At 47.1% G+C, this 24511-nt stretch overlaps 1 protein-coding gene across 8 annotated transcripts; it reads right to left on the bottom strand.

Moving 5' to 3' along the window:
• Positions 1-2870: 2870 nt before the first annotated feature.
• STMN4 (stathmin 4) lies at positions 2871-10837 on the bottom strand. Of its 8 annotated transcripts, none has more exons than XM_055427910.2 (6): positions 10825-10837; positions 9376-9471; positions 8616-8696; positions 7894-8102; positions 6573-6764; positions 2871-2930 (listed from the first exon to the last, which is right to left on the bottom strand). In XM_055427910.2, the coding sequence occupies exons 1-6, from the start codon at positions 10835-10837 to the stop codon at positions 2871-2873; spliced, it is 651 nt and encodes a 216-aa protein (XP_055283885.2). The 8 variants fall into 8 exon arrangements, with proteins under 8 accessions (XP_055283885.2, XP_088693842.1, XP_088693845.1 ...); XM_088837716.1 differs by having other exon boundaries at positions 7894-8123; XM_088837717.1 differs by lacking the exon at positions 2871-2930 and adding an exon at positions 5855-5875.
• Positions 10838-24511: the final 13674 nt, after the last annotated feature.

Below are 24511 nucleotides of genomic sequence, written 5' to 3' on the forward strand. Positions count from 1 at the left end.
TGTTTCTCTGTTTATTCTTCTTGAGGTGTGTTGAGATTTTTAAAATCTGATATTTATACATTTTGCTGCTAAGTAGCTTCAGCCATATCTGACTCTTTGCGACGCTACAGATCGTAGCCCACCAGGCTCTCCTGTTCATGGGATTCTTCAGGCAAGAATACTGGAATGGGTTGCCATTTCCTTCTTCAATTCATACATTTTATGAAATCTCAAATATGCTAGCCATTATTTCTTAAAATAATTTTTCGCTCCCTCATCTCCCTTGTACTCTCCTCTCTTCAAATTTTACATGTGCTGAAACATTTTTTTTTCTTATTCCTTAGATCACTGCTACCCTCCTCATTTCTTTAGTACTTTTCACTCTGTAATTAGCTTTAATAATCTCTGTGGTTTTGTCTTCAAGCTTTCTTTTGACTAACCAGCCACTAATCCCATCAAGTGTATGTGTGCAATTTTTTCAAATACTATGTTTTTTATTCTAGAACTTCCATTTGGCCTTTTTCTATATATCTTCCATTTCTTTCTGGTTTTCTATTACTTCCTTATACATATGAAGCAGATTTTAGTGACTATTTTAAAATCTTTGTCTATTAATTCCATCAAAGTTTTCCTTTCTATATTTGCCTCCATAGATTTTTCTCCTGATTATCTGCAATATTTTCCTTCTTCTTTGTATGCCTTGTAAATTTTTACTAGATACCAGATATTTTTAATTTTACATTGTTGGGCTCAGTTTGGACCTTGTTCTGGCACGCCTATAATTTACCTGAAAGCAGTGTGATTTTTTTCAAAGCTTGCTTTTAAGTTTTGTCAGAGTGGATTCAAGTTAACCTCTTGTCTGTGAGAAGGTACTGAGCAGGAGAAAAGAATTAAGTCCAAGGACAGAGTAAATGGAGAAGAATAGGACTCAAGAGCCAAGGAGAGGACAAATCAAGGAACGAGCTAGATCAAGGGCTAAAGACCTAAGGCCAGCACAGCAGAGGGACTGCATTCCTGCAAAAGCCACCACGGTGGGGGTGGAAGGGAGTTTGTGCTTATATGTAAAACTGAGTTCTGGGCTTAGATAACCATAAGCAGGTTTGTCACTTACACTCAGAAGTTGAGTGTGGTGTGGACATACTCTTGGTGCAAATCTATCATCCTTGTCTTCGCCCGCTCAAAGGAAGAGTTGTATCCGCTCCATGTACTAATCATGTATTAATTCCGGCCACACAATTACAAAATGACATCTCTGATCCCTCCTGTTATCCTATTCTAAATTGCAGTGCCACTAGTGGGAAGAAAAAAGATTTATTTACAGAGTTGTATACGACAGTGGGAAGGGCAGGGTGGCAAGGTGCCCTGGGATCCTGTTCACATACAGGCTGTCCCCACCCCCTCTGTTTGCAGGGAGAGAAGTAAGGAGACCCCTTTCCCAGCTGCGGCTCCATGTTCTGGATCATGAAATGATCCTCTCTGCGTTCCACTAACAAACTTTGTTTCTTCACTTGCTCACTATCTGTGACCACCTAGCATCGGAGAAGGCAATGGCAAGCCACTCCAGTACTCTTGCCTAGAAAATCCCATGGATGGAGGAGCCTGGTAGGCTGCAGTCCGTGGGGTCGCTAAGGGTCAGACATGACTGAGCGACTTCACTTTCACTTTTCACTTTCACACATTGGAGAAGGAAATGGCAACCCACTCCAGTGTTCTTGCCTGGAGAATCCCAGGGACGGGGGAGCCTGGTGTGCTGCCGTCTATGGGGTCACACAGAGTCGGACATGACTGAAGTGACTTAGCAGCAGCAGCAGCATCTCATACCCTTCAGTGAGGCAGGCTTCCTCCTTCCTTCTTTCACACAGTTGTGTCCAACCCTTGCGATCCCACGCACTGTAGCCCACCAGACTTCTCTGTCCGTGGAGTTCTCCAGGCAAGAATACTGAAGTGGGTAGCCATTCCCTTCTCCAGGGGATCTTCCTGATCCAGGGATCGAACCCAGGTCTCCTGCATTGCAGGAGGATTCTTTATCATTTGAGCCACCAGGGAAGCCCTCTTTCTTCTTGGAGACCACATTAGAATGTCAATCCACGCAAAGGAATATTAATTTTATCAATTCAGTGCACTCAATACAACATGGGACAGCCCAGGAACGGTGAGGGGAGTGGCGGGTAAAAATGAAGAAGAAAAATCAAACAATGCCAAAGAATGGCATGTCTCAACCATCCTCACCCAGCACCTCAGATGCTCTGATGGTCAAACTAAGAAATAAGGGGGCATCCGGCCCCTGATGGGGAGAAACCAAATTCAAGAACATTCTATAAATGACACAAAGGACAAATTCAGGAAATAAAGAACTGGAGACTTGGAGGAAATGTTTCATTGTTGGTCATGATGATCAAAAGATAATGGTTAACACACGCGCACACATTCACACCTCATCCCCCTGTCACAGGGCCCCCCACTCGCTGCTGGCGTCTCCGGCCACGCCCTGCAGCCCTCCTTCCACCCAGGACTCTGCCCTTTGCTGGGAATTCTACCGCCTGTTGTTAACTTCCTTCAAGGCGGTGCCCGGATGCTCACTGTGAAGAAAAACCTAGGATTTGACCTGGGCTGGTTGCAATGTCCACGAGTCCTCCATTTCTCTTTCCCCACCTCTCTCCTTCGCTCCCCTCTCCCACCCCATCGTTGTTCCCCTGAAACAAATAGGATGGCTTCACTGGTCAATTCTTTACACGTACAAACACCAAAAGCAGAGGAAACGCCCCTGGCCACCCCCCCTCCCCCCAAACCCCAGTGCTGGGAGAGCAGCCAGCGATGGGCCAGGCTGCCTCCGGAACTGCGGAGCTGCTGGAGCTGTCTGGCCGTTCTGGAAACTTCTTTGCCTCTGGGCTTTACCTCGAGGCCTCTTCCTTCAGCTCCTTGTTTTTCCGCACCTCCTCCGCGTGCTTGTCCTGGGAGGGGAGAGAAAAGGTCGGGTCACACCGACTACCCCGGGATAAAGGGAAACCGAGCAGCTGGAGGGCCGAAGCAAACAGTGTGGTCACCACTGGCCACCACAGGAAGAGACACGCAGGGTCTGCAAAGGCATCTTGAGAAGGGATCAGAGGAAGCAGGTGAGCGTGGCAGGAGACAGGTGAGGGAGCTTGCTGGTGCCTCTGGCCCCAGGATGCTCGTTACCTGGGAACAACTTCCCTGGGGGACCCACCTGGCAGGGACCATCAGCCTCTGCCACCCTCACCTGGCCGTCTGGGGGCTGATTACAGTGCTTGACCTAATGTCAGGAGTAGCTCAGGAGAACTCACTGCAGGTGGCCCCGACACAGAGGCAACTGGACTGCCCTGTGTTTCCAGTCCACCTCTTTAGTGAAGGCTGTCTTAAGCCACTGGATGAAAGACAAGGGCTTGTAAAGCATAAATCAAATAAAGGATTTTGGAAAATGTCCAGTTCCACAATGTGTGATAGAGAATCTTTTGTTTCTTGAAAGTGAGTGTTAGTCACTCAGTGGTGTCCAACTCTTTGTTTCCCTGCCAGGCTTCTCTGTCCATGAATTATCAGGCAGGAATGCTGGAGTGGGTTGCCATTCCCTTCTCCAGGGGACCTTCCCAACCCAGGGACTGAACCCTGGTCTCCTTCATTGTCTGAACCACCGGGGAAGCTCCCTTTGTTTCTGAGCATCATCAAACCAAACAATGGGCTCTGACTTCAAAGGCCCATCAGCTGTGTGACCTTGACCAACTCACTTCACTGATCAGGCTCAGGGAGGGCCACAGACATCACTGTGGCTCAGTGGTAAAGAATCCACCCGCAATGCTGGAGACCTGGTTTCAATCCCTGGGTTGGGAAGATCCCCTGGAGGAAGAAATGGCTACCAGTATTCTTGCCTGAAAAATTCCACAGACAGAGGAGCCTGGCAGGCTACAGTCTGTGGGGTCACAAAGAATCAGAAGTGACTCAGCCACTAAACAACAAATGGAAAGGAGGCTCTTTTGCCTCTAGAATTCTGTGATTTGGGGGTTCACCTCTAGGGCTTTTCATGTTCTGCTTTCCATCCCTGATCACAGTGAAGACATCTGGCTCCTCCTTGTGGGCAGGGAGCATGCCTTTTCCTCTTTGTATCACTATCTCCCAGCTCCTCATCTGGCACCATTCACACAACAGATGCTCAGTAAAGCGTGTCTCTGCCAGAGCCTTCTATCCATTCACATCCAGGTATGAATCAGCCTGTGAGAGACCCACTGAGGCAGCCCAAGGTCCCAGGAGGTAACTTAGACTACAGATCTGTCCCTGGAGAGACCCTAGAACTTTCTATGGCCCTGGAGAAAGCATGGGGAATGGTACATCTAGGGCAGTGGTTCTCAACCTTGCCACATATCAGCATGATCCTAGAAGCTTATTAAACTGAGGCCCTACATGGACACAGGGGAGGGTGGAGTGGAGGGCGGGATGAACTGGGAGAGTAGCACTGGCATATGTACACTGCTGCTGCTGCTAAGTCGCTTCAGTCGTGTCTGACTCTGTGCGACCCCATAGACAGCAGCCCACCAGGTTCCCCCGTCATATGTAAAACAGCTAGCTAGTGAGAAGCTGCTGTATAGCACAGGGAGCTCAGCTCAGTGCCCTGTGATGACCCAGAGGAGTGAGATGGAGGGGAGGTGGGAGGAAGGCTCAAGAGGGACAGGTTGTATGTGTTCGCATAGCTGATTCATTTTGCTATAGAGCAGAAATTAATACAACACTGTAAAGCAATTATACTCTAATAAAAAAATTTTAATATGAAAAAAAAATCACTGAGGTCCTCAGGCACCATCCCTAGAGAGCCAGGATTGGTGGATCTGGGGTTAGGGTCCAAGTACCTGTAGTTTTCAAATTTACACCAGGTAAGTCTGGTGCTGACGCTTGGTGACTCACACAAGTACTGATGCAGAGGCATTGTTATAGGTGCCTAGCAGAGCAGACACCACACACCTAACTCATCCTACCTCCTATCTTCATCAGTGGGCAAAGGTGAAGAGGGGTCAAGAACCCAGAGGAATGAGGCCCACCCAAACGTCTGCTCTAACACCGTGATCATTTGAGGCTTATCTCACCCCCACAGCTCTTCCTCCACACCTCGGACTTTCCCAGTCTCTCTAGCTCAGAACCTCTCTCTATTCCTATATCCGCTCACTGGACGGATCCCTGGGTTCCTGGACTCCCTTTCTTTGGCCTCCAAGTGGCTCCCTGTCTGACAAAAGGCTGGTAGGATGCTTGTGGTCTGGTCTTCCTGAAACAAGCATAGAAAGAACTACCTAGACTCATTGTCAAAGAACTTGGTTCTGTTCCCAGCTCCATTGCTTAATGGCTATGTGACACTGGACAAGTCATTGGACCTTCCTCTGACATGGATTCTTCCTGGAAAAATAAGGATAATGCCTGTCCTGCTCATCGCATTGTAAGGATAGGGGTATGATGAAATAAAAGTGTTTTGCAGTTTTTCAAATCACATATCATGGCTTTATCCTCAGTATATTTCTCAGGTTTAGCCTGAGTGCCCAGGTCACATCCTGTCCCAATCTCTGATTTTTTTTTCCTGCAAGAGTTTGTTCCTACCCATCTCTCAATAACTGAGGAAGCCTGAAATCAGACCCAGAACACTTCCCTCCCATCTGATACTTATGGAGGGCTCGTTGCCCCCTGAAGGATGGAGAAAGAGATTGGATGGGGGTTGCCACATGCTGGCCAGCTGCACGGCCTACACAACATCCAGATCCCCTGTGAAGAAACCAGATCTTTCTAGTAGCTGCGCCAAGGGCCTGAGACTCTAGGTGGATGGGCAGGAAGGAGCGGAGACCACGCTGCTCACCATGGGATGAGGCCACCGATCGGGTCCTGGGAGTCACCGCGCGGCAGGCGGCTCCTGGAAATAAAACACAGAGCTGGAGCTCTCCCAGGAGCCGCAGGAGAAACTGGGGCAGCCTTGGGACGCAGGAAACGAGGCCAGCGTGTTCTCAGCAGTATGGGCTGTGCTTCTGCTGACACGCGGGACCAACCCCAGTCTCTCACGTTTCTCATATTCAGGTGACATCGTTAGGTTTATTGACAAAAGGCAGAATATTGGAGAGACCGGTGACTTACTCAGCCCACATCAAGAGGTTTGGAGAGGATCATGTTTCCTGCTCAGTGGGCAGCTCAGCTGGTCATGCCCTTGGCCTCAAGCCAAGAGCTCAAGTCAGCATCTTTCATTAAATCAAATCAGGGCATTTAAGGATGAAGCCAGGAATGTACAAAAGCATTCGGCAGGCTTTATCTGGAAGATAAGAGGTCTAATTTTCCTCAGACAATGAGAAATTTCAATTGTATAGCTGGGCAATTCATCCCCCCAAGGAATTCATGGTTTTTGGTTCATTGGTTCTTGGTTCTTGGCTCGGTTTATGGTTCTTACCTGCCACCTCCCAAGTAATCCCTTGGAACTCTCTAAGGATCTAACCTAACAGAAATGTGGCCACTCCTGCCTGAGGCTACTTGCTCCTTGAAATGATAGGCATGTGCATTGTACTTGCCATGGAAGGAAGAGCGAGTCCTAGGAGTCTCCTCTCCAATCCGAGACCTCTTACCTTCTCTTGCAGCCGTTCCAACATGGCGGCAAGGTGGGCCTCCCGGTTTTCCTTATTGGACTCCATCTTCTGGGCCAGTTTTTCCTTTGCCATCTTGATGAAGTTGTTGTTTTCCTCGATGGCTTTTTGGATCACCTCCCGCTCATGTTCTCGCTTCTCTGCCAGGTGCTTCAGGAGCTCTGCTTCCTGGTACTAGAGGAGCATGAAGGGAAAAGGAGGCCCTTGCAGGTGAGAAAGCCAGGGTGTGATTTTATCATCATAACTTAAGAGCTGCACACCCAGAGCGCACACCTCCCTGAGCCTGGGCCCCTGGCCTGTTGGCAGGAAGCAAGGATGCTTCTTGGGTTCTCCCACTGGGCTCTCAGTCCTCTTTTTCTCATTGCCATCATTCACCCATCTATCCATCCATTCATTCATTCACAAAACGTGATCAGATACAGTGTAGCAGGCACTATTCTAGCAACTTGGGAAAGAAAAAAAAAAAGTCTAGTAGGTGGCTCAGAGGTTAAAGCGTCTGCCTCCAATGCGGGAGACCCAGGTTCAATCCCTGGGTCAGGAAGATCCCCTGGAGAAGGAAATGGTAACCCACTCCAGTATTCTTGCCTGGAGAATACCGTAGACGGAGAAGTCTGGTAGGCTACCGTCCACGGGGTCACAGAGAGTCAGACACGACTGAGCTACTTTACTTACTTACTTACTTAGAGACAAATCACATATAAATAACTCTAACCCAGGCTAGGGTGTGACATATGCCTTGAGAGGCAGAAATGAAGTGCTATAGGAATTCAAAGGTGACCATTATTTTCAGCTTCAAAGATGAAGGAAAGCTTACACAGAAACGGTATCGGAGTTGAACCATAAGAATCCATAGAAAGCAAGGAAGGCACACCAAGGGGTGAAAGTATCGGGTTGGCCAAAAAATTCTTTTGGGTTTGTCGTAAGCACTAACCAAAAACCCAAACAAGCTTTTTGACCAACTCAGTACCATGCAATGACCTTCTTCCCCCTCCCCCAGTTAAGGACCCCTTTCCTTAACTGTCCAGCCTTTCCTTAAATCCTGAGTGTTGGCCCAGGTCACTATAAGGTCACCTCTTGGAGGCATGTAATATAGCATCTTCTTCCCTTAAGCAAGCTCCTAAACACCTGGGGCTTCTACGTCTTTGTTTCTCTCCATAGTGTTTCTCTTCATTCCCCTCCTGGTATCTGGAGGTGCTGCCTTCGTATCTAGAGGTTGGTGGTGACCCGACTCCAGCTCAGAACCCGTCTTCTTCAACGTCCTCCCCATCACGCCCTGACAGGGAAGAAAAGGACAGCCACTTACCTTCCTCCGCTCCTCAGCTGCTTCCAGTTTCTTCTGGATTTCTTCCAGCGATGGATCTCGCCGTCTGGGGAGGGAGGCATTGAACTCAGGCACCCCATCAAAGGAGGGTGGCTTCAGGATGACTTCAAAGGACTGGCCGGAGGTGCATTTATTCAGCTCGATGACTTCCATGTCAGAAATGACACACCAGTTCAGGTCCACTGTGTCTGCTGCAGAGAACAGAAAAGGGGCTGCTCACCCCTCCTTGAAGACCATATGGGCCCCCCTGAAGCATGCACACATATGAGGGAGGGCCAGAGTCCCCAAGGCTGACCAAAGGCCAGGGTTCTGGGTCTGTCCTGAACATGGCACCCAAGCTCACTGGGCTCTGATGGGGCTGGAGTGGGCAGCCACTGGAGGGTCTCTGGCTCTAACAGCAGGAGCCCCAGGACGGGGGGTTTCAAATCATGGCTGTAGCAACTGTCTTTGTTTTGCTTCTGCCTCAAGGGTCCCCCCTTAGCTGGGCTCTTGCTCAAACTGGCTTGCCTGGGAAATTCCATGGACAGAGGAGCCTGATGGACTACAGCCACGGGGTTGCAAAGAGTTGAACATAACTAAGCGACTGACACTTTCACTTTCAAATTGGTGCACGCGGAGGCATTCACCACCCACCGCCCGTCCGCTCCTCACCCCACTACAGATCTGACGCTCGGCCTGCGGCCCTCTCCCCCGCCCCCTCCTACCCTGCTCTCTTCTGTCTCTCCAGTCAGCACTGTCTCTCCGCTGGCTCTCATCTGTTCTCCTACACTGTCTCCCACACCAGCCTAAACAGAAAAAACAATCTCAGGTGACCCAAGCATTCCCATCTCTCATTTCCAGACCAAACCCATACCTTCCTTTTAAGCCCCAGGAAATGAAGAGGTGACCTGGCTTCCCCAACCACCAACCCCCCTCAATCAGGACATGGCCAGTCAGTGTTCCTTGTCCGTATCCTGGGACCTGTCACAGGGCTCGGGCAACACGGCCATCCCAGAAACTCCTTGGGTGGCCAAAGCACAGAAGTCCCTTCCCACCTCTGGACTCACTCAGAGCATTCTCGACCCTTCGCTAAAGAGACAATGGGCCAGGGTGTCTGGTGATTGACACATGACTGTCCTTCTTCTAGGCTAGGTGTCCCTGAGGGCAGACTCTGTCTACTTGGCCTATGCATCTTCCACCACATTTGTTTGTCACACAAGTGAACAAAAGCCGAGATCAAGGGCACTCTGAGAGGGTCTGACTCAGACCCTCAGCTGCTGTCTGTTCCCCTAGGTCACAGCCCCACTCCCACCATCGTGTTGCACGTAGACCCCCCAGAATCAGCTGTGGTGACTTTACTGGCTCTGGGAAAGAAAATGTGATGTAGGGTGGAATCTTGGGAAACTAGGGTGGGTACGCTGGGCTCCTAGAGACAAGCTCCAGAAAGCCTCGGCCCTTAGTCCCCCTACGGTGGCCCTCATGTACCTTCATATTTATAGGATGACTTATTCAGGGGGTCGGCCAGGAAGCAGGAGCAGAACAAGGACACCAGTGGGAGCTCCTTCATCTTCTCCTTGTAGGCTGTGGAAACACAGACAGGTGAAGAGGGCGACCCACTTCCTAGACTCAGAAACCAGACCCTAGGGGTCACCAGGCTCCACAGAGGCACTCAAACCACCCAGACCCTTGCACGGTGACGCAGCCCTTTCTGCCCTGAGCAGCTCTCTTTAGAATCCCTGTGTATGATTTGCACCCACTTCTGCCCACCTATGAGATCTGAGCCTGCCAGAGCTCCCAGAGGACCCTATCCTCTCTCCAGTGCGTCGTCTCCCTTTGAGATACTGAACGCAACAGATGCCCGCAGGTATGGACCCCGATGGCTTCCCAGGTCTCAGTGATGAAGAATGCAGGAAACTTGCAGGAGATCCAGGTTTGATCCCTGGGTCAGGGAAAATCCCCTGGAGAAGAAAATGGCAACCCGCTCCAGTATTCTTGCCTGGGAAATCCCATGGACAGAGGAGCCTGGCGGGCTACAGTCCATGGGGATCGTAAAGAGTCAGACACGACTGAGCGACTAAATAGCAACAACATGGGCCCCAAGCACCAGTGCCCTCCCCTCAGCATTCACTCTGGACCTCACTCTCTATTTCCCCCCATGTGCCCAGGATATTCCGTTCCTTTCACTCTAGGATAGAGGCAACCCACACTCCATTCACAAGGTACTTGGCAGTACTTCTGTGAGGACAAAGAAGGCTACCACCTTTCCTGTGATCCTGTCCTTCCCTGGGTGACAAGGTTAGGCTGTGAGCCTTCCCTGATCATCCCAATGCATTGGTCAAAGCCAAAAGGGCTGGTGTCCCTCCATGAGGGCTGGATACATACCTCCACCCCCATATGGTCACTCTGTGTCTGGAGAGGGTTTGGAAACCAAGCGGTCATGTTTAGAGCTGATTTTTTTTTCCACACCACTTGGCTTAGAGAATCTTAGTTCCCCAACAAGGGCTCGAACCTGGGCCCTCAGAAGTGGAAGCACGGAGTCCTAACCACTGGACCACCAAGGAAGTCCCTAGAGCTGATATGTTGAGTCCAGTCCAACCCAACTCCTCCAGGCCCTGGTGTGTGCTCCTGTTAGTCCCTTCCCCACCCCCACTGCCGCAACTCACCCCTCATTTCCTTTTACAAATTGAAAGCAGGATTAACTGCAAAAATATTACATAGCCATTGTAGAAAACAAAAAACACACTCAGATGAGTAAAAGGAAGAAAAGCTCGGCTATGATCCCATCCACCAGCTAGAGAGAATCTCTTTCACCCTGAGGTGCATTTCCCGTCAGCCTTCTATCTATCTCCTCTGTGCACATGTAAGAACAAACACATGTGTGCAGAAATAGCCTGCGTTGTGGTGCCCATAACATAAGTGGGTTTTTGTACTTACCAGCAAGGGTCATGTTTTCCGGAATAAGAGAGCTGAGTCCTAGTGAAAGTCAAGGTAAGTCTGCTGTCAGCTCAGGATACTGTCACAAATCCAAAAAAATAAGAGCATTTTAGCTGATAGGTTATTCGCATGAGGAATGTCTTTATACAGCGAGGAAATTTCAGGATCATCTGTCCCCCACCTCCAGGCTGAATTTCCCTTCCCTGAACACCAAGCCACCTCTTCCACATCACCCCAGTCAAGTTCAGTTTCCAAGCACAATAAGAGTTTCATCATTGACTTCCCGATCTCAAGACCCCTCGAGCCTCAAACATGGGTTTCCTCAAACTGAATGTATCAGTGGATGTTCATCTGTCTCCTTGTGCAGCTCAGTGGCCTGGTCCAAGGCAAGGGTTGAGGTGAGAGACCAACCCTAAGTCAGAATCTCCTGGGACATATTCACAAAATAACTCTGTGCCCTGAATTTCTCTTACACTCACCCCGGACCTTCCTGTCCAGACCATCTGACAGTGGACAGAGGATGTCAAAATACCTCTTCAGTGTGGTACATGTCTACAATGGAATAGCAGCTGTAAAAAGGAATGAAACTGGGTCATTTGTAGAGACACTGATGGACCTAAAGTCTGTCATACAGGGTGAAGTAAGTCAGAAAGAGAACAACAAATATCATGTATTAAAGCATGTATTTGGAATCTAGAAAGATGGTACAGATGAATCTAATAGAGGGCAGGAATAGAGATACAGATGGAGGGAACGGACATGTGATGTAGGGAATGGACATGTGGACACAGGTGGGGGGAGGTGGGGTGGGATGAACTGGGAGATTAGAATTGACATGTATACACTAACCATGTGTAAAACACACAGATTGTGGGAACCTAGTGTATAATGCAGGGAGCTCACCTGGTGCTCTGGGATGACCTAGAGGGTTGGGATGGGGGTGGGCATGGGGGGAGGTCCAAGAGGTAGGGGATATAGGTATACATATAGTTGATTCACTTTGTTGCACAGCAGGAATCAACACACCATTGTAAAACAAATATACTCCAGTTTTTAAAAAAGAATATTAAGAGTATAGTTATTCTAGGATATCATAATAAAATGAAATAAATTTCTTTTAGAAAACCTAAAGAAATAAAAAGATGTTTACTCCTTGGAAGGAAAGTTATGACCAACCTAGATAGCATATTAAAAAGCAGAGACATTACTTTGCCAACCAAGGTCCGTCTAGTCAAGGCTGTGGTTTTTCCCATGGTCATGTATGGATGTGAGAGTTGGACTGTGAAGAAAGCTGATCGCCGAAGAACTGATGCTTTTGAACTGTGGTGCTGGAGAAGACTCTTGAGAGTCCCTTGGACTGCAAGGAGATCCAACCAGTCCATTCTAGAGGAGATCAATCCTGGGTGTTCATTGGAAGGACTGATGCTAAAGCTGAAACTGCAATACTTTGGCCACCTCATGTGACGAGTTGACTCACTGGAAAAGACTCTGATGCTGGGAAAGGTTGGGGGCAGGAGGAGACGGGGACGACAGAGAATGAGATGGCTGGATGGCATCACCGACTCGATGGACACGAGTTTGAGTAAACTCCGGGAGTTGGTGATGGACAGGGAGGCCTGGCATGCTGTGATTCATGGGGACACAAAGAGTCGGACACGACTGAGCGACTGAACTGAAAGAAAAACCCAACAAAATACCTCTTCAGTTGCCCCCTTACTCTCTTTTGCTCATGTCCAGAACCACTGTCCTAAGTACTGCTTGACCCCCTTTAAGACAATTCTAGACTATGAAAAGAGACAAATACTGAATATTAATGTGATCACCATGTGATTCATGCAGAGATGGAAATCAGCATTGGGGATTACTGCAGGACCACAGAGATGGGGCTTTAGACTCTGCATGAGGTCTGGGAGCCAGAAAGGAGCCCTGGTATTCACAGCACCAGTACTGAGTCTTAAACGATGAGTCAAAATTAAGCAGGATGTTCTTCTGGGGGAACAGCACATGAGGTGAGGGAGACTTCCCTGGTGGTCCAGTGGTTAAGAGTTCTGCGATCCCAGTGCAGGGGGCCCAGGTTCTATCTCTGGTTAGGGAATTAGATCCCACATGATGCAACTAAAGATCCTGCATGCCGCAGCTGGTATCCAGCATAGCCAAACAAATGAATACATGTTTTTTCTTTAATAAAAGAGAGAGTCAGGGTGAGAAAGCTATGAGGGTCCCAAGCTGGTTGATGCTGGACCAGAAAGTGTGAAGGAGGAGGTGAAACAAGAGAGGCAGGAAGGAAACAGACTGGAGAGTGTCTGGAGGACAGACAGGAGGCAAGAGGATCTACTGAAACCTTCTATCTGATGGAGGGAGGAACTGCAGTGAGCCACCATCATGGACCACTCGATCCTTGGTGGCTGTGATGGTTCATTCTTGTGTCAGTTTGACTCGGCTAAGAGAGATGGCCAGATGGCTGGTAAACAACATCCTTGGGTGTGGCTGTGAGGGTGTCTCTGGAAGAGGTGAGCATTCGAGTCGAGAAACTGAGTAAAGAAGATGGCCCTCCCCAGTTTGAGTGGGCATCACCCAATTCGTTGAGGGCCAGCGTAGAACACAACGGTGGAGAAAGGGAGGATTTTCTAGGCTTGAGCTAGGACGTCCATCATCTCCTGCCCTCAGGCACGGGAGCTTCTGGTACTTGGACTAGGATTACTCAGGGTTTCCCTTATGGCACTAGTGGTAAAGAACCCACCTGCCAATGCGGGAGACATAAGAGATGTGGGTTTGATCCCTGAGTTGGGAAGATCCCTGGAGGAGGGCACAGCAATCCACTCCAGTATTCTTGCCTGGAGAATCCCATGGACAGAGTAGCCTGGTGGGCTATAGTCCGTGGAGTCGCAAGGAGTCAGAAATGACTGAAGTGACTAAGCACTCATGCACTCAGGATTATACCACCGGCCTTCCCTTGCCTCCAACTTGCAGATAGCTGATAACAAGAACTTTCAGCCTCCATACTTGCATGAGTCAATCCTTCACAATACATCTCTTTCTATATGTAGCCTATTGGTCTGTCTCTCTGGAGAACCCTGACAAAACCCACTCATCCTCAGTGGTCACTGTGCCAGCAGAAGGTGACATGAGCTCACTGCCTGACACCCCAGGAGGGAAAGGGACTCTGAAACCAACTAAGAACCCCTTTCCTTGTTTACTGGGGTGTTTTCCTTCTGGGATCAGAATCAGTACTGACTGGAGATGGGCAGGGGAGTGGATGGGAACAAGAGGCTCCACCCAGGCTTTAAGGTTGGACCACTGTGGGGTCAGACACAGGCTTCATCTCTCTTGTAGCAGTCACTTGTCATGTCACACATCTAACCTTGTTCTCCCCATCTTAATTCTGCACAGAGTTGTCCAAATGAAATGAGAAAAGCATCCAGCAAAAGGGAGCATTTCATAAATATTAGTTTCCTTTCCTCAGCCTTTGACATTAAGCTCACTACCAGGTATCACACACCTACAGGTAAGGACTGTCATCCCCATCTGCACACAAGGAAATGGAGGCTCAGAGGGTTTGTGGGACTTGCTTGGGGTCTCTCAGCTAGAAAGTGAAAGTGCAGAGATTTGAAACCAGGTCAACCAGACTTGAAGGGCTCTGTTCCCCTCAGCGCCTCTGTATTCTCCTTGTGCTTTGGAGCCAGAGGTCCCCTCCAGAGCCCCTCCCAATGCAACACAATGGGCCTCTGTCCTCGGAGTCAAGTTGATCCTGGCAGCACCAGTGAGTCCCCAAGCAGAGATGCGGGCAGAGTGCCCGGAAACGACCGCTCTGGTCATGAGCTCCGTTCCACACCATCTCCCACTCATGACCAGGCTGCTTGATGGGGTGACTGGCAGAGGGAGTGAGACCTTGCCAGGAGAGGGCACAGCCTCAGACCTCAACCTGGGTAATGGATCAGAAGTGAAGGTGGTCCGTTGGTTAAGACTCTGAGCTTCCACTGCAGGGGACAGGGCAGGCAGGTTCCATCTCTGGTTAAGATCCGCATGCCACAGGGCAAGGCCAAAACAAAAAATTCAATGGAAAAAAAAATAAATACTTTTTTTTTTTTAAGTGGGGTTCCAAATAGGAAAGAGGAGGCAGAGTAAGTATAATACCCTGAGGAAGAAGGAGACCAACCTGGGCTTTTTATGTGAGCATGGCTACCTGGAGTCAGGGACCACATCCCTTGGCTTGAGCTGAAAATGATAATTAAGACCCTACACTCGTGGAGCACGTGACTGATTACAGTCCTAGTTGCCTACATTATCCCAGTCTATCTTTGCAGGAGGCTGGGCTGTGTTGATAAGACAGGCATTGTCAGATTCGCTTTTAGGTGAAGAACTTGGGGCTCAGAGATGTTAAGATTCTTAGCTAAGGATACACAGCTAGTTGGTGTAGAGCTGGTCCGAGTCTTCTGACTTATATGCTCATCTCTTATAGCCAGTGGAAGGAATGAATGCTAACTACTGTTTCCTCCATTGTCCTGGAGACTCAGGTAAAGGCAATCTAACCTCAGGATATTATTTTATGAAGACTACGTACTAGGCGCTCTCTATACATCAATGAAAGATATTATGCGAGGAGTTTTAATTGCAGGAGGAATCAAGCACAGGTCAAATAGAGAAGGAAGACAGGGCAGGGAAGGGGAGACCTCCTAGAGATGGGCAGAGGGGACTTTCCCAGCAGTCTAGTGGTTAAGATTCTGTGCTTTCAGTGCAGGTGGCAACGGTTCGTTCGATCCCTGGTAGGGGAACTAAGATCCCACAGGCCATGCAGTGTGAATAAAATGAAAGAAATTTTTTTAAAAAGATGAGCAGAGGTATTCATGGCCATGAGATTTGCAGTTGTGAGTTCTCAGTTTCACAGGGTTGAAAACTGCATCATTAATCATGTGTATTTATAGAGTGTCTACTATGTGACAAGCGCTTTCACTTTAATTTTCATCATAACCTTGTGATGTAGGACTTACTACCCCTGTCTTAAAGAGGTGTGAATTGCAGCTCAGAGCGGCTAAATGGCATTACCAAGGTCACTCAGTGTAGTGTGTTGAGTGGTGTCCTTCAACCTAACCTGTCCACATCCTAACCCTTGAAGTTTGGGAATGTGATTTTTTTGCACATTTAAGTAAGTTGGATCTCAAAATGAGATCATTCTGTCTGTCCAGGTGGTACAAGTGCCCTTATAAGAAATATGCAGGGGAGAGATGCACAGAGAGAAGACCTTGGAAAGGTAGAGACAGACTGGAGTGATGCTGCCACAAGTCAAGCAAGGACTTAGCACTGGAAACTGGAAGAGGCAGGGGGAACCCTCCTCCAAGTCTCTGGGCCGGGTAAGACCCTGTTGACATCTTCATTTCCAAACTTCTGGACATCAGAACTGCACGAGGATGAATTTTTGTTGGTTCAGTCGCTAAGTTTGTGATCATTTGTTACCGTAGCCCAAGCAATCTAATATAGTTGATAAGCAACAGGGCCAGGATTCATTCAAATCCATGATTCATTCTTTCATTGTATCTCAGCTACCAGTATTTTTACATGGTCTGATCTGGTTCTCAGGATACTCTCTGGGACTTCCCTGGTGATCCAGTGGTTAAGACTCTGGGTTCCCAACGGAGGCATCATGGGTTTGATCCCTGCTTGGGGAACTAAGATCCCAAATGTCTTGGAGCTCAACCGAAAAAAAAAAAAAAAAAGATGATCCATGTATGTGTACCTGAAGTACATGGTACCCTTCTAAATCCTCATGTCAGCAGTCACATCACTTCTACGGCACTCAAGACTCAAAAGAACGTTCTAAGAAAGGATATAACAGTGGGGGTTGGGGAGGGAAGATTCTTCTGGAAGTGCCCAACAATGCAAAGTGGTCCTGAGTCCCTGGGTAGTTGTGGCCACAGCAGGGAGACTGACTGCATCCCTAATTAACCTGTGACTTCAATGTGGGTGGTGGGCCAGTCCCACCCCCTCCCCAGCACTCAGCCTTGCTACCTGAGGACTCCAGATTTCTTGTGGGTGACACCCAGATTGGACACTCACAGCTAGAAAGATCTAGTTATGCTAACCCCTGACCTTCGGGACCTTCAAAGCAGCTCTCAGTCTTCTGTTCTCCCACCTTAAACACCAACAGCCCAGGCCATTCTCCTGGATGCATCCCATGAACCCAAGGGCCCACAGACCAGCCTTAGTTTAGAGACTTGGGCCCTGCAAGCTTGTCTCAATGCTGTGGAATCTGTCAAATGGCTTGACAGTGCAGGCCGGGTTGTCAAGTCACAGCAGAATACCTGCAATGAAGTGGGGCCACCAGGCCTATCCAGGGACTACCAGAGAGGGGCAATAAAGGGTGTTGTTGCCAAGGTCAGGGAGGACAGAATGCTAGGAATTCAGGGAGGCAGGTGAAGTTTAAAAGACCATAGAGGCCAGAGGAGGGTGTAAGACTAAGAGGTCAGGCCCATCAATGGGAGATTCTATCCAAGACACCAGATATCAGAACATCATCTGGCAAAAACCCTTGCTGAGGCAGAGCTCTGGCCCTCCTAGAGTCTCCTTGCATGTTTTCTATTAAGGCAGAGGCCAATTCCAGGCCTTGGTTTGCCCCTAAGGAAGACCAGGAAACTGACCATATCCAGCAATAGAAGCTCAAAGGGGCCTGCACAAGAATGGGAACATGTCTCAATCACTCAGCCAAGAACCACAGAACCAGAGCCAGAGTTCAGGACCATAGCCTCCCAGTAGCCCCCACCTGCCCGTCCCATCCCCTGGTGCTCACTCCCAGGCATTTCTGTTGGGGGCAGACTGGTCTTTGGAGAGGCAGGGCCTCCCTGGGCAGCCCAAACCCTGTGCTGTCAGGTATGATCAAGCTCAGCCAGTGGCGAGAGCACTCATGCTTCAGGTGGCAAAGGTGCGAGGGTGATGGGGTTATGATGCAATGTGGGTTCTGCCATGCTTCTAGTCTTGCAGTGGCTCTGGAACTTGCCTGTTTCCTAGCTGTGTGGACTGGGTTGACTGGTGAAACAGAGAGGGCCCACTGGGCTGCATGCAGGATGCATTGGGACCAGTTGCTAGAATAGGAATAGGAAGATCAGACACCTCCAGACCAGGGCAAGGTACTTTATCTTCTATTCAGTAGGAAGTCACTGGCATCTTTTGAATACAAACAAAGAGGGAAAATGGTGATGCTGAGGATCATTGCAATAATAATAGCTACCACTTCTTGGGCACCTCCTTGGTACCAGAAAAATCATAGGCATTATCTCAATTTTATTTTCTGAGGTCCTTTTATGATGAGGAAATTGGAGCTCAACAGAGTCAGGTTAATTACACTAAGTCCTACCGGTAGTAAGGGGCAAAGCTGGAATTTTCAATCTAAAACCCAACCCATCTCTCTCTTTAGATTATACTGCTAGTGCAAAAAGATTCATCTGGGCAGCACCAGCTTGGGGAAAAGATTAGGAGAAGAAGACTAGAAGCTGAGATGAGGCACAAAGGGATGAGGGCCTGCCTAAATGATTTAAACCCTGGACTGTTTACATCCCACGCAGCACTCTTTTCCCATTTGAAAACTGGTCCCTACTCTTAACCCAGCTCCAACATCTAAGAGTCTGTGTATGGAAAAGCAAGCATTTACACATTTTTGTTAATGGATCGAACCGTTAGCACAATTGGTAAAATTAATCAGTTAGCTGTAATCCCACCAAGCTGAGATCCAGGTCATCAGAAGTCACAGAAGGAGGAAATCTTGGTTAGGGGTAGGGCAGCCAACCATGAAGATCTAAAATCAAGGCTGTTGACAGAGGAGCGACCTCTTGGTGGGAGGTAAAAATGAAAATGAAAAGATCAGAGCCTCCAATTCCCCCCAGAACATGAAAATGTCAGGGAAGGAAGAACTGGCCATCACTAGCTAGGGATTCTCAACTATGGGCAACCTCACTCCTGGGAAATATATGTGACTTTTGGAAGACTGTTTGACTGGAGGTGCTACAGGCATCCATGTGGTACCAGGTAGCCTAAATGTCCTTCATGGCACACAACGATCCCACACAACCAACGATTGTCCTTTCCATAACACCAATGTGTTCCTCCCTGGGGACTGGGTTTCTAGATGTCACACTGAGTTGGTGGCAGAGATGGAACCAAACCTCTGAATTCCAGAGTCAGTGCTTTTCCCTCTCTCCTCCCACACAACAGGAACATCCCACAAGGTGGTGGGGGGAGACTTGGGGGGCCCACCAGAGCCACTGATGGTGATAGGGATGCTGAAGGGCTTTTTTACAAGACCAGAAATGGTGACTCGTGCCCTCAGGCTTTCTATAAAGCAATCAAAAGCCAAGAGCCAATAGAGAAGAGCATCCAGCTCTCAGATGCCATGTAGCCATTTACTGGGTGCATGCCTGACCTCCGGAGGCATCTCTGACCATCCATATGACCCGAGTGAACAAGCATTTTATTTGTCACTGCAAGCTCTGCCCAGAAAATGCCATCAGGATGTGTCAAATCCCCTGTAGACTATTTTCCAAAGGAAAAGAGCTAATGTGTATCCAAATGGTTTGAATAGAGTGGTTCCTGGCAAGAGTGTTCAGAGACAGTAGAAGAACTCATAGAATCATGCTGTGGAAGCTCTGAGTTCTGACCCAGTTCCTTTAACCACAAGCAGTAGAGGAAGCTGGCTCTTTTGATTTGTGCCAATTACCAGTATTTTTTAAAGTCCTGTTGAAATTATAACATTTACCTGAAATACACTTCACGAGCTGCCTAAATGTCATGGAATCATATCATGTCCATACAGTAAACCTGGTTATTTCATGTTGATCCAAAGGCTCTGATTGACAGTCATGTGTCTCATTTGGGTTTTCTTTAAAAGAAGAGATAAATTATTTTTTCATGATTGTGGTTTTCATTCTTTCCACAATATTTGTTGAATATTTAATTCCTTGCCAAGTCCTCAGCCAGGTCCTAAAATAACCACAGGGGTTTTCAATAAGGAAAAAAATGAATGGGTCCCCTGGGTGTGAATTTGGAGTCTCTGGAAGTTTCTGCTAGCCTTGGGCAAGTCTCTGGCAGTAATAAGGACCGTGTTATAAAGGGAGAAAGAGTAGGTATCAGGGTATGGGCCAAGAACGGATGGTTGAGACTTGCAGAGGGACACTAGACAAAGAAGAATACAGTCATTCCTCCGGATCCATGGGGGAATCTGTTCCAGGATACCTGTGGATACCAAGATCCCTGGATGCTCAAGTCCTTGGTGTGGTTCAGCGGGCCTTGCCTGTCCATGTACGTGCAACCTGTGATTTTAAGTGATTTTGGGAACTGACGAGTGTCTGATCAGCACCTGCTTAGGTCTGCTTCTGAGGCTCCAAGGGGAAGCAATGGTGGGAGCCCTGGCCAAGAATAACCTCCAGACTGTCCCTAGCAGGCTGAGAAATACAGCTTTATTTCCTAGAAAGAGTGCTTCTAGGAAATAAGGAGACATCACCTCCTGGCAAATGCAGAGTTCTGATGGCCTAAGTCTGAGGGGCCCCTCCTTGTTGTTGGCACGCCAGAGGAGGAAAACGAAGTCTGGGAAACAGACAGCCCCAAATAATCCACAGTGATGGTGCTTTGGGGTCCAGTTTTATTTTCTATTCAATAGATACAGGAGAATCAACATACTAGAAGTATGAATCAGGCACATGGAGGAATTGACACATATACACTCTTGGTACTATAAATAGATAAGTAATGAGAACCTGCTGTATACTTAGGGAACTCTACCCAATGCTCTATGGTGACCTGAATGGGAAGGAAATCCAAAAAAGAGGGGATATATGTATCCATGTATAGCTGACTCTGTTTGCTCTACAGCAGAAACTAACACTTTGTAAAGCAACTATAATCCAATAAAAAAAACTTTTTAAAGCATAGAAACACATACACAAGTCAGGGGCATGGGCTTCTGTGAAGGGTTGCTGGATGGAGAACAAGGAACTGGGACCCAGCTCTGTGTCACATCCTGGGGTCAAAGCCTTTGGAAGCATCAATGCGTAGAGCAAGTCCCTGTAATCTTACTCCTAGTCACAATAGGAATGTTTCATAGTGCTTTACAGCTTGCCAGGCAAGCTGTGTGTGCGTGTGTGTGTGTGTGTGTACGTGTGTGTGTGTCTATATATATACTCCTTTTACTGATAATGTTTTAATTACAAACATATTAATATATTTCAGAACATCTATGTGACAGAGAAAAGGAAACAAATCTCTGTCATTTTGCTACTCTTTGCTATGGGTATTTCCTTCTAGTTTTCTGTTTATGTCTATTATTTTTACATAGTTATCATCACTTTTATCCTTTCTTTCTCTCTAAATTCTATCCAGTAGGTACTATTAAACCCACTTTACAGATGATCAATTCAGGAAGGTGACTTGATTTGCCTAAAGTCATATAAGTCGAAAATCATGAAGATGGGATTTATGGGATCCCATAAAGATGGGATTTATCAAAGTCTTCTTATAATGGGTTGGCCAAAAGTTTCATTCAGATTTTCCCATAAGATGTTATGGACAGTGCTGAATGAACTTTATGGTAAGCCCAAAATCACAGTTCCATGGTACTTCCTGAGACTCGAGGCCAAGTGTAAATGTAAGGAAGATGAATGATTGCCTGGGGCATGCGTTTGAAGGGCACACAAGAGCTTGCCTGTCCCAACTCTCCCTCCCAACCACAAGTACCCTAGTCTCAACACTGAGCCCTCTTTTGCGTTAGGCATTGCCTCAGAAAGTTCCTGTTAAAATGCACACACATGACCTACCAAGCGCAATCAATTAAATCATTTTCACTGTCAGCAAAGAACAAGTAATAGATTTGTGAACACTTCCAGGGGTCAAGTTCTGTGCCCATAAATGGGAGGAGCCATGGAGATCTTACAGTGTTTCTGGTTCACATCTATGTTCAGATAAGAAGACAGAGGACCCAAGAGCTCCAGTGTTGTTCCCAAGACTAAGTAGGAGGGGCAGAGCCTAGTTTCTGGCCCCACATCTAGCTACATGAGAGGGAGACTCTTTTTTGCAATATTACTCCTGTTTCTTTGTTCTTTCATTCTTCTCTGACGCTTTGTAAGTTTCACATCTTGAATTTATCTTAAAGTTAAAATCATTTGTCTACAGGCAGACCTTGGAGACATAGCAGGTTCAGTTGAAGACCACCACAATAAAGCAAATGTTGCAATAAAACAAGTCAGATGAATTTTTTGGTTTCCTGGTAGATATAAAAGGTATGTTTATCTATACTAGAGTCTACTAAATGTGCAATAGCATTTTGTCTAAAAGATACTTTATTGTTAAAAAAAATTATGGTTATCCATCATCTGACAACATAAGGTCGCCACAAACCTTCAGTCTGTAAAAACTGCAATATCTGTGAAGCGCAATAAAATGAGGAATGCATGTAATTTCATTACATGAAGAATAGAACAGATTTTCTTTAGGAGATAAGAGCTTTAGCACACTTTTTCCTTTCCTTACAAACCTGATTTTTCTCATAGTAACTTGGATTTTCAGTTCTAGAGTATCATTATTGATTTTTTTTCTTACATTATTCATTCAACAAATACTTTTGGAGAAATATTTACTATAAGCACAAGGGGAGATACCAAGGAGAAATACGATGATGAATTATATATATATATACATATATACACACACACACATATATATATATATTCCCTGGCCTCCAGATGTTTAACATTTGCATTCACCTTTCTGAGCGTGTTGATTATAATTAGGCAATGACTCTAAATTCTAGCATTTTCTTTCTTGGTGGTCATTATCAATACCCCATCTATTTTGTACTTGATTCCTTGGTAAAACTCTTTGATTATGTAGACTATGCTGGAGTAATTCTTTTCCAGGAGGGGTTCATGGAATCCTTGTTGAGTCCTTGCCTATCTGGTTTGGTGGCAGGTGTAGGAAACAGACAGACCTACTGAGGGATCAACAGCCCAGTTGGTTTGTGCAGTCAGCAGATAGTCCACCTGTTCACACACACTGAGTCTGAACCATGCTCTCTACCTGGTCTGGATTTCTGGGCCCCCATACCCAAATGACCCACTGGAAAGCTGCACTCTGCCCAACCCCCACCCGCTGGGTCTTTCAACACAGAGTCTGCGCTTAGCTCCTTTCTCAGGATTCACACTCACTACTTTGTTCTCTGAGCTCTCAGGTCACCTGTGCCCTGTCGTAAATTAGGCCACCACCCCCAGATTCCTGCCCCTTCTGATCTGTTTAGTCTGGCTTCTGCCCACCACCCACCGCTAAAAGCAGGACCCTAAAAGAGTGGACACACTATGATCAGTCTGAAATGATAGAAAAAACAGTGAGCTCTACTGGGGAAGCAGAATCGGTGTGTATTGGGATGCAGGCATGGTGTATTGTGTTGGCCAAAACGTTTAATCGGATTTTTAGCCAGATGTGATGGAAAAATCCGCACAAACTTTTTGGCCAACCCAATACCTTTATTTGTGTGTCTCCCTGCCTTCCTTGTGGGACTAAAAATGTACAAATCTCAAAAATGTTTTTTAAAATGTCAAGGAAGTTTTTTTTTTGTTCTCACTCTTCCCCCAAAGAAAAGGACAAAAAGTAACCTTTTTCCAAGACTACCACATCTCTAAATACAGCAAATTCTAATTTTAAAAGCAGATTAAGTTATATATGATGCATGTTTATTTCCCAAGCCAAAAAAGGGTGAGCGGAGATGGGGAGGGAGAGAGTTTGGAACCCTACAGGGCATTATGAAAGTTTGGTTCCCTACAGGCCATTACACATGGCATGTTTTAGAATTTTCCTCCAAATTTCTCTTCTCCCCACCCCAACCTCCAAAATGTCCGCCAACTCAGGATTTCAAAATCTCTGGGAATTCTGTATCTCTGTATCTCCAAACGATAGTCTCCAGGTAAGTGGGAAATAATATAAAAATATCAAAGGGATCTGGAGAGAGGATCTTAGGAATTCAGGAAAAATGAAGCCTTTCTTTGTTTCTGATCTTGATTTTTTTTTTTTAAACATTCAATGATTTAAAACCAAGAACCCCAAAGATCTGAATTTTCCCATTCTATACGGTTGGTTTCACGTAGGCACTTTCTCTCTAGCTCTCTCTTATGCTCCTTCTTTGCCATTGTCTCTCTTTTCTGTTCCAGGACCTCGCTCACTGGCTCTTAGATTATGTCTTTGTTGCTCTATTTTAAATCTTGCCAGTCAGCTCGCGTCTGTCCCACAGGGAAAGTGTGGTTAAAACGACCTAGTTGGACAAGAGAAGACAGCTAACCTCACTTGCCCCTAGAACGTCTATGATTGAGTCACAGTGAAATCTAGATATGAAGCCAGAAATAAAAGACACTCCCACTACCCATCAGCATAGTATGTCTGTTCCATAGTCTCCTTAGGGGTGACCATATTACACCAGACTTCTCTGTCTTTGATGGGTCATTTAGAACTGTCTCTCCCTAAAGAGATATGGTTTTCCACTTAAAACAACACTTGGAGTTTGGACACTTATTTTGTACCTGGGGCACTAATGAATAAAACAGTTCTTCTTGTAGGAAGCTCACAGTCCACCACATGGATGAACCTTGAAGACACTCTGCTAAGTGAAATGAACCAGTCATAAAAAGATAACTACTGTAGGATTCCACTTTGATGGGGGACCTAG

This window comes from Moschus berezovskii, chromosome 7, assembly GCF_049115385.1.
Source record: "Moschus berezovskii isolate FMDL1 chromosome 7, NW_MosBer_1.0, whole genome shotgun sequence".
In the NCBI taxonomy this organism is placed as follows: Eukaryota; Metazoa; Chordata; class Mammalia; order Artiodactyla; family Moschidae; genus Moschus; species Moschus berezovskii.

Bases quoted from the DNA above. Each gene is read 5' to 3' on its own strand.
- STMN4 (XM_088837716.1), bottom strand. The intron at 8,124-8,615 runs GTAGGAGGGGGC...AGGGGTGAGCAG, and splicing joins GAGAGACAGAAGAGAGCAGG to CCCCTTTTCTGTTCTCTGCA. The intron at 6,765-7,893 runs GTAAGTGGCTGT...ATGCTCCTCTAG, and splicing joins CAGCTGAGGAGCGGAGGAAG to TACCAGGAAGCAGAGCTCCT.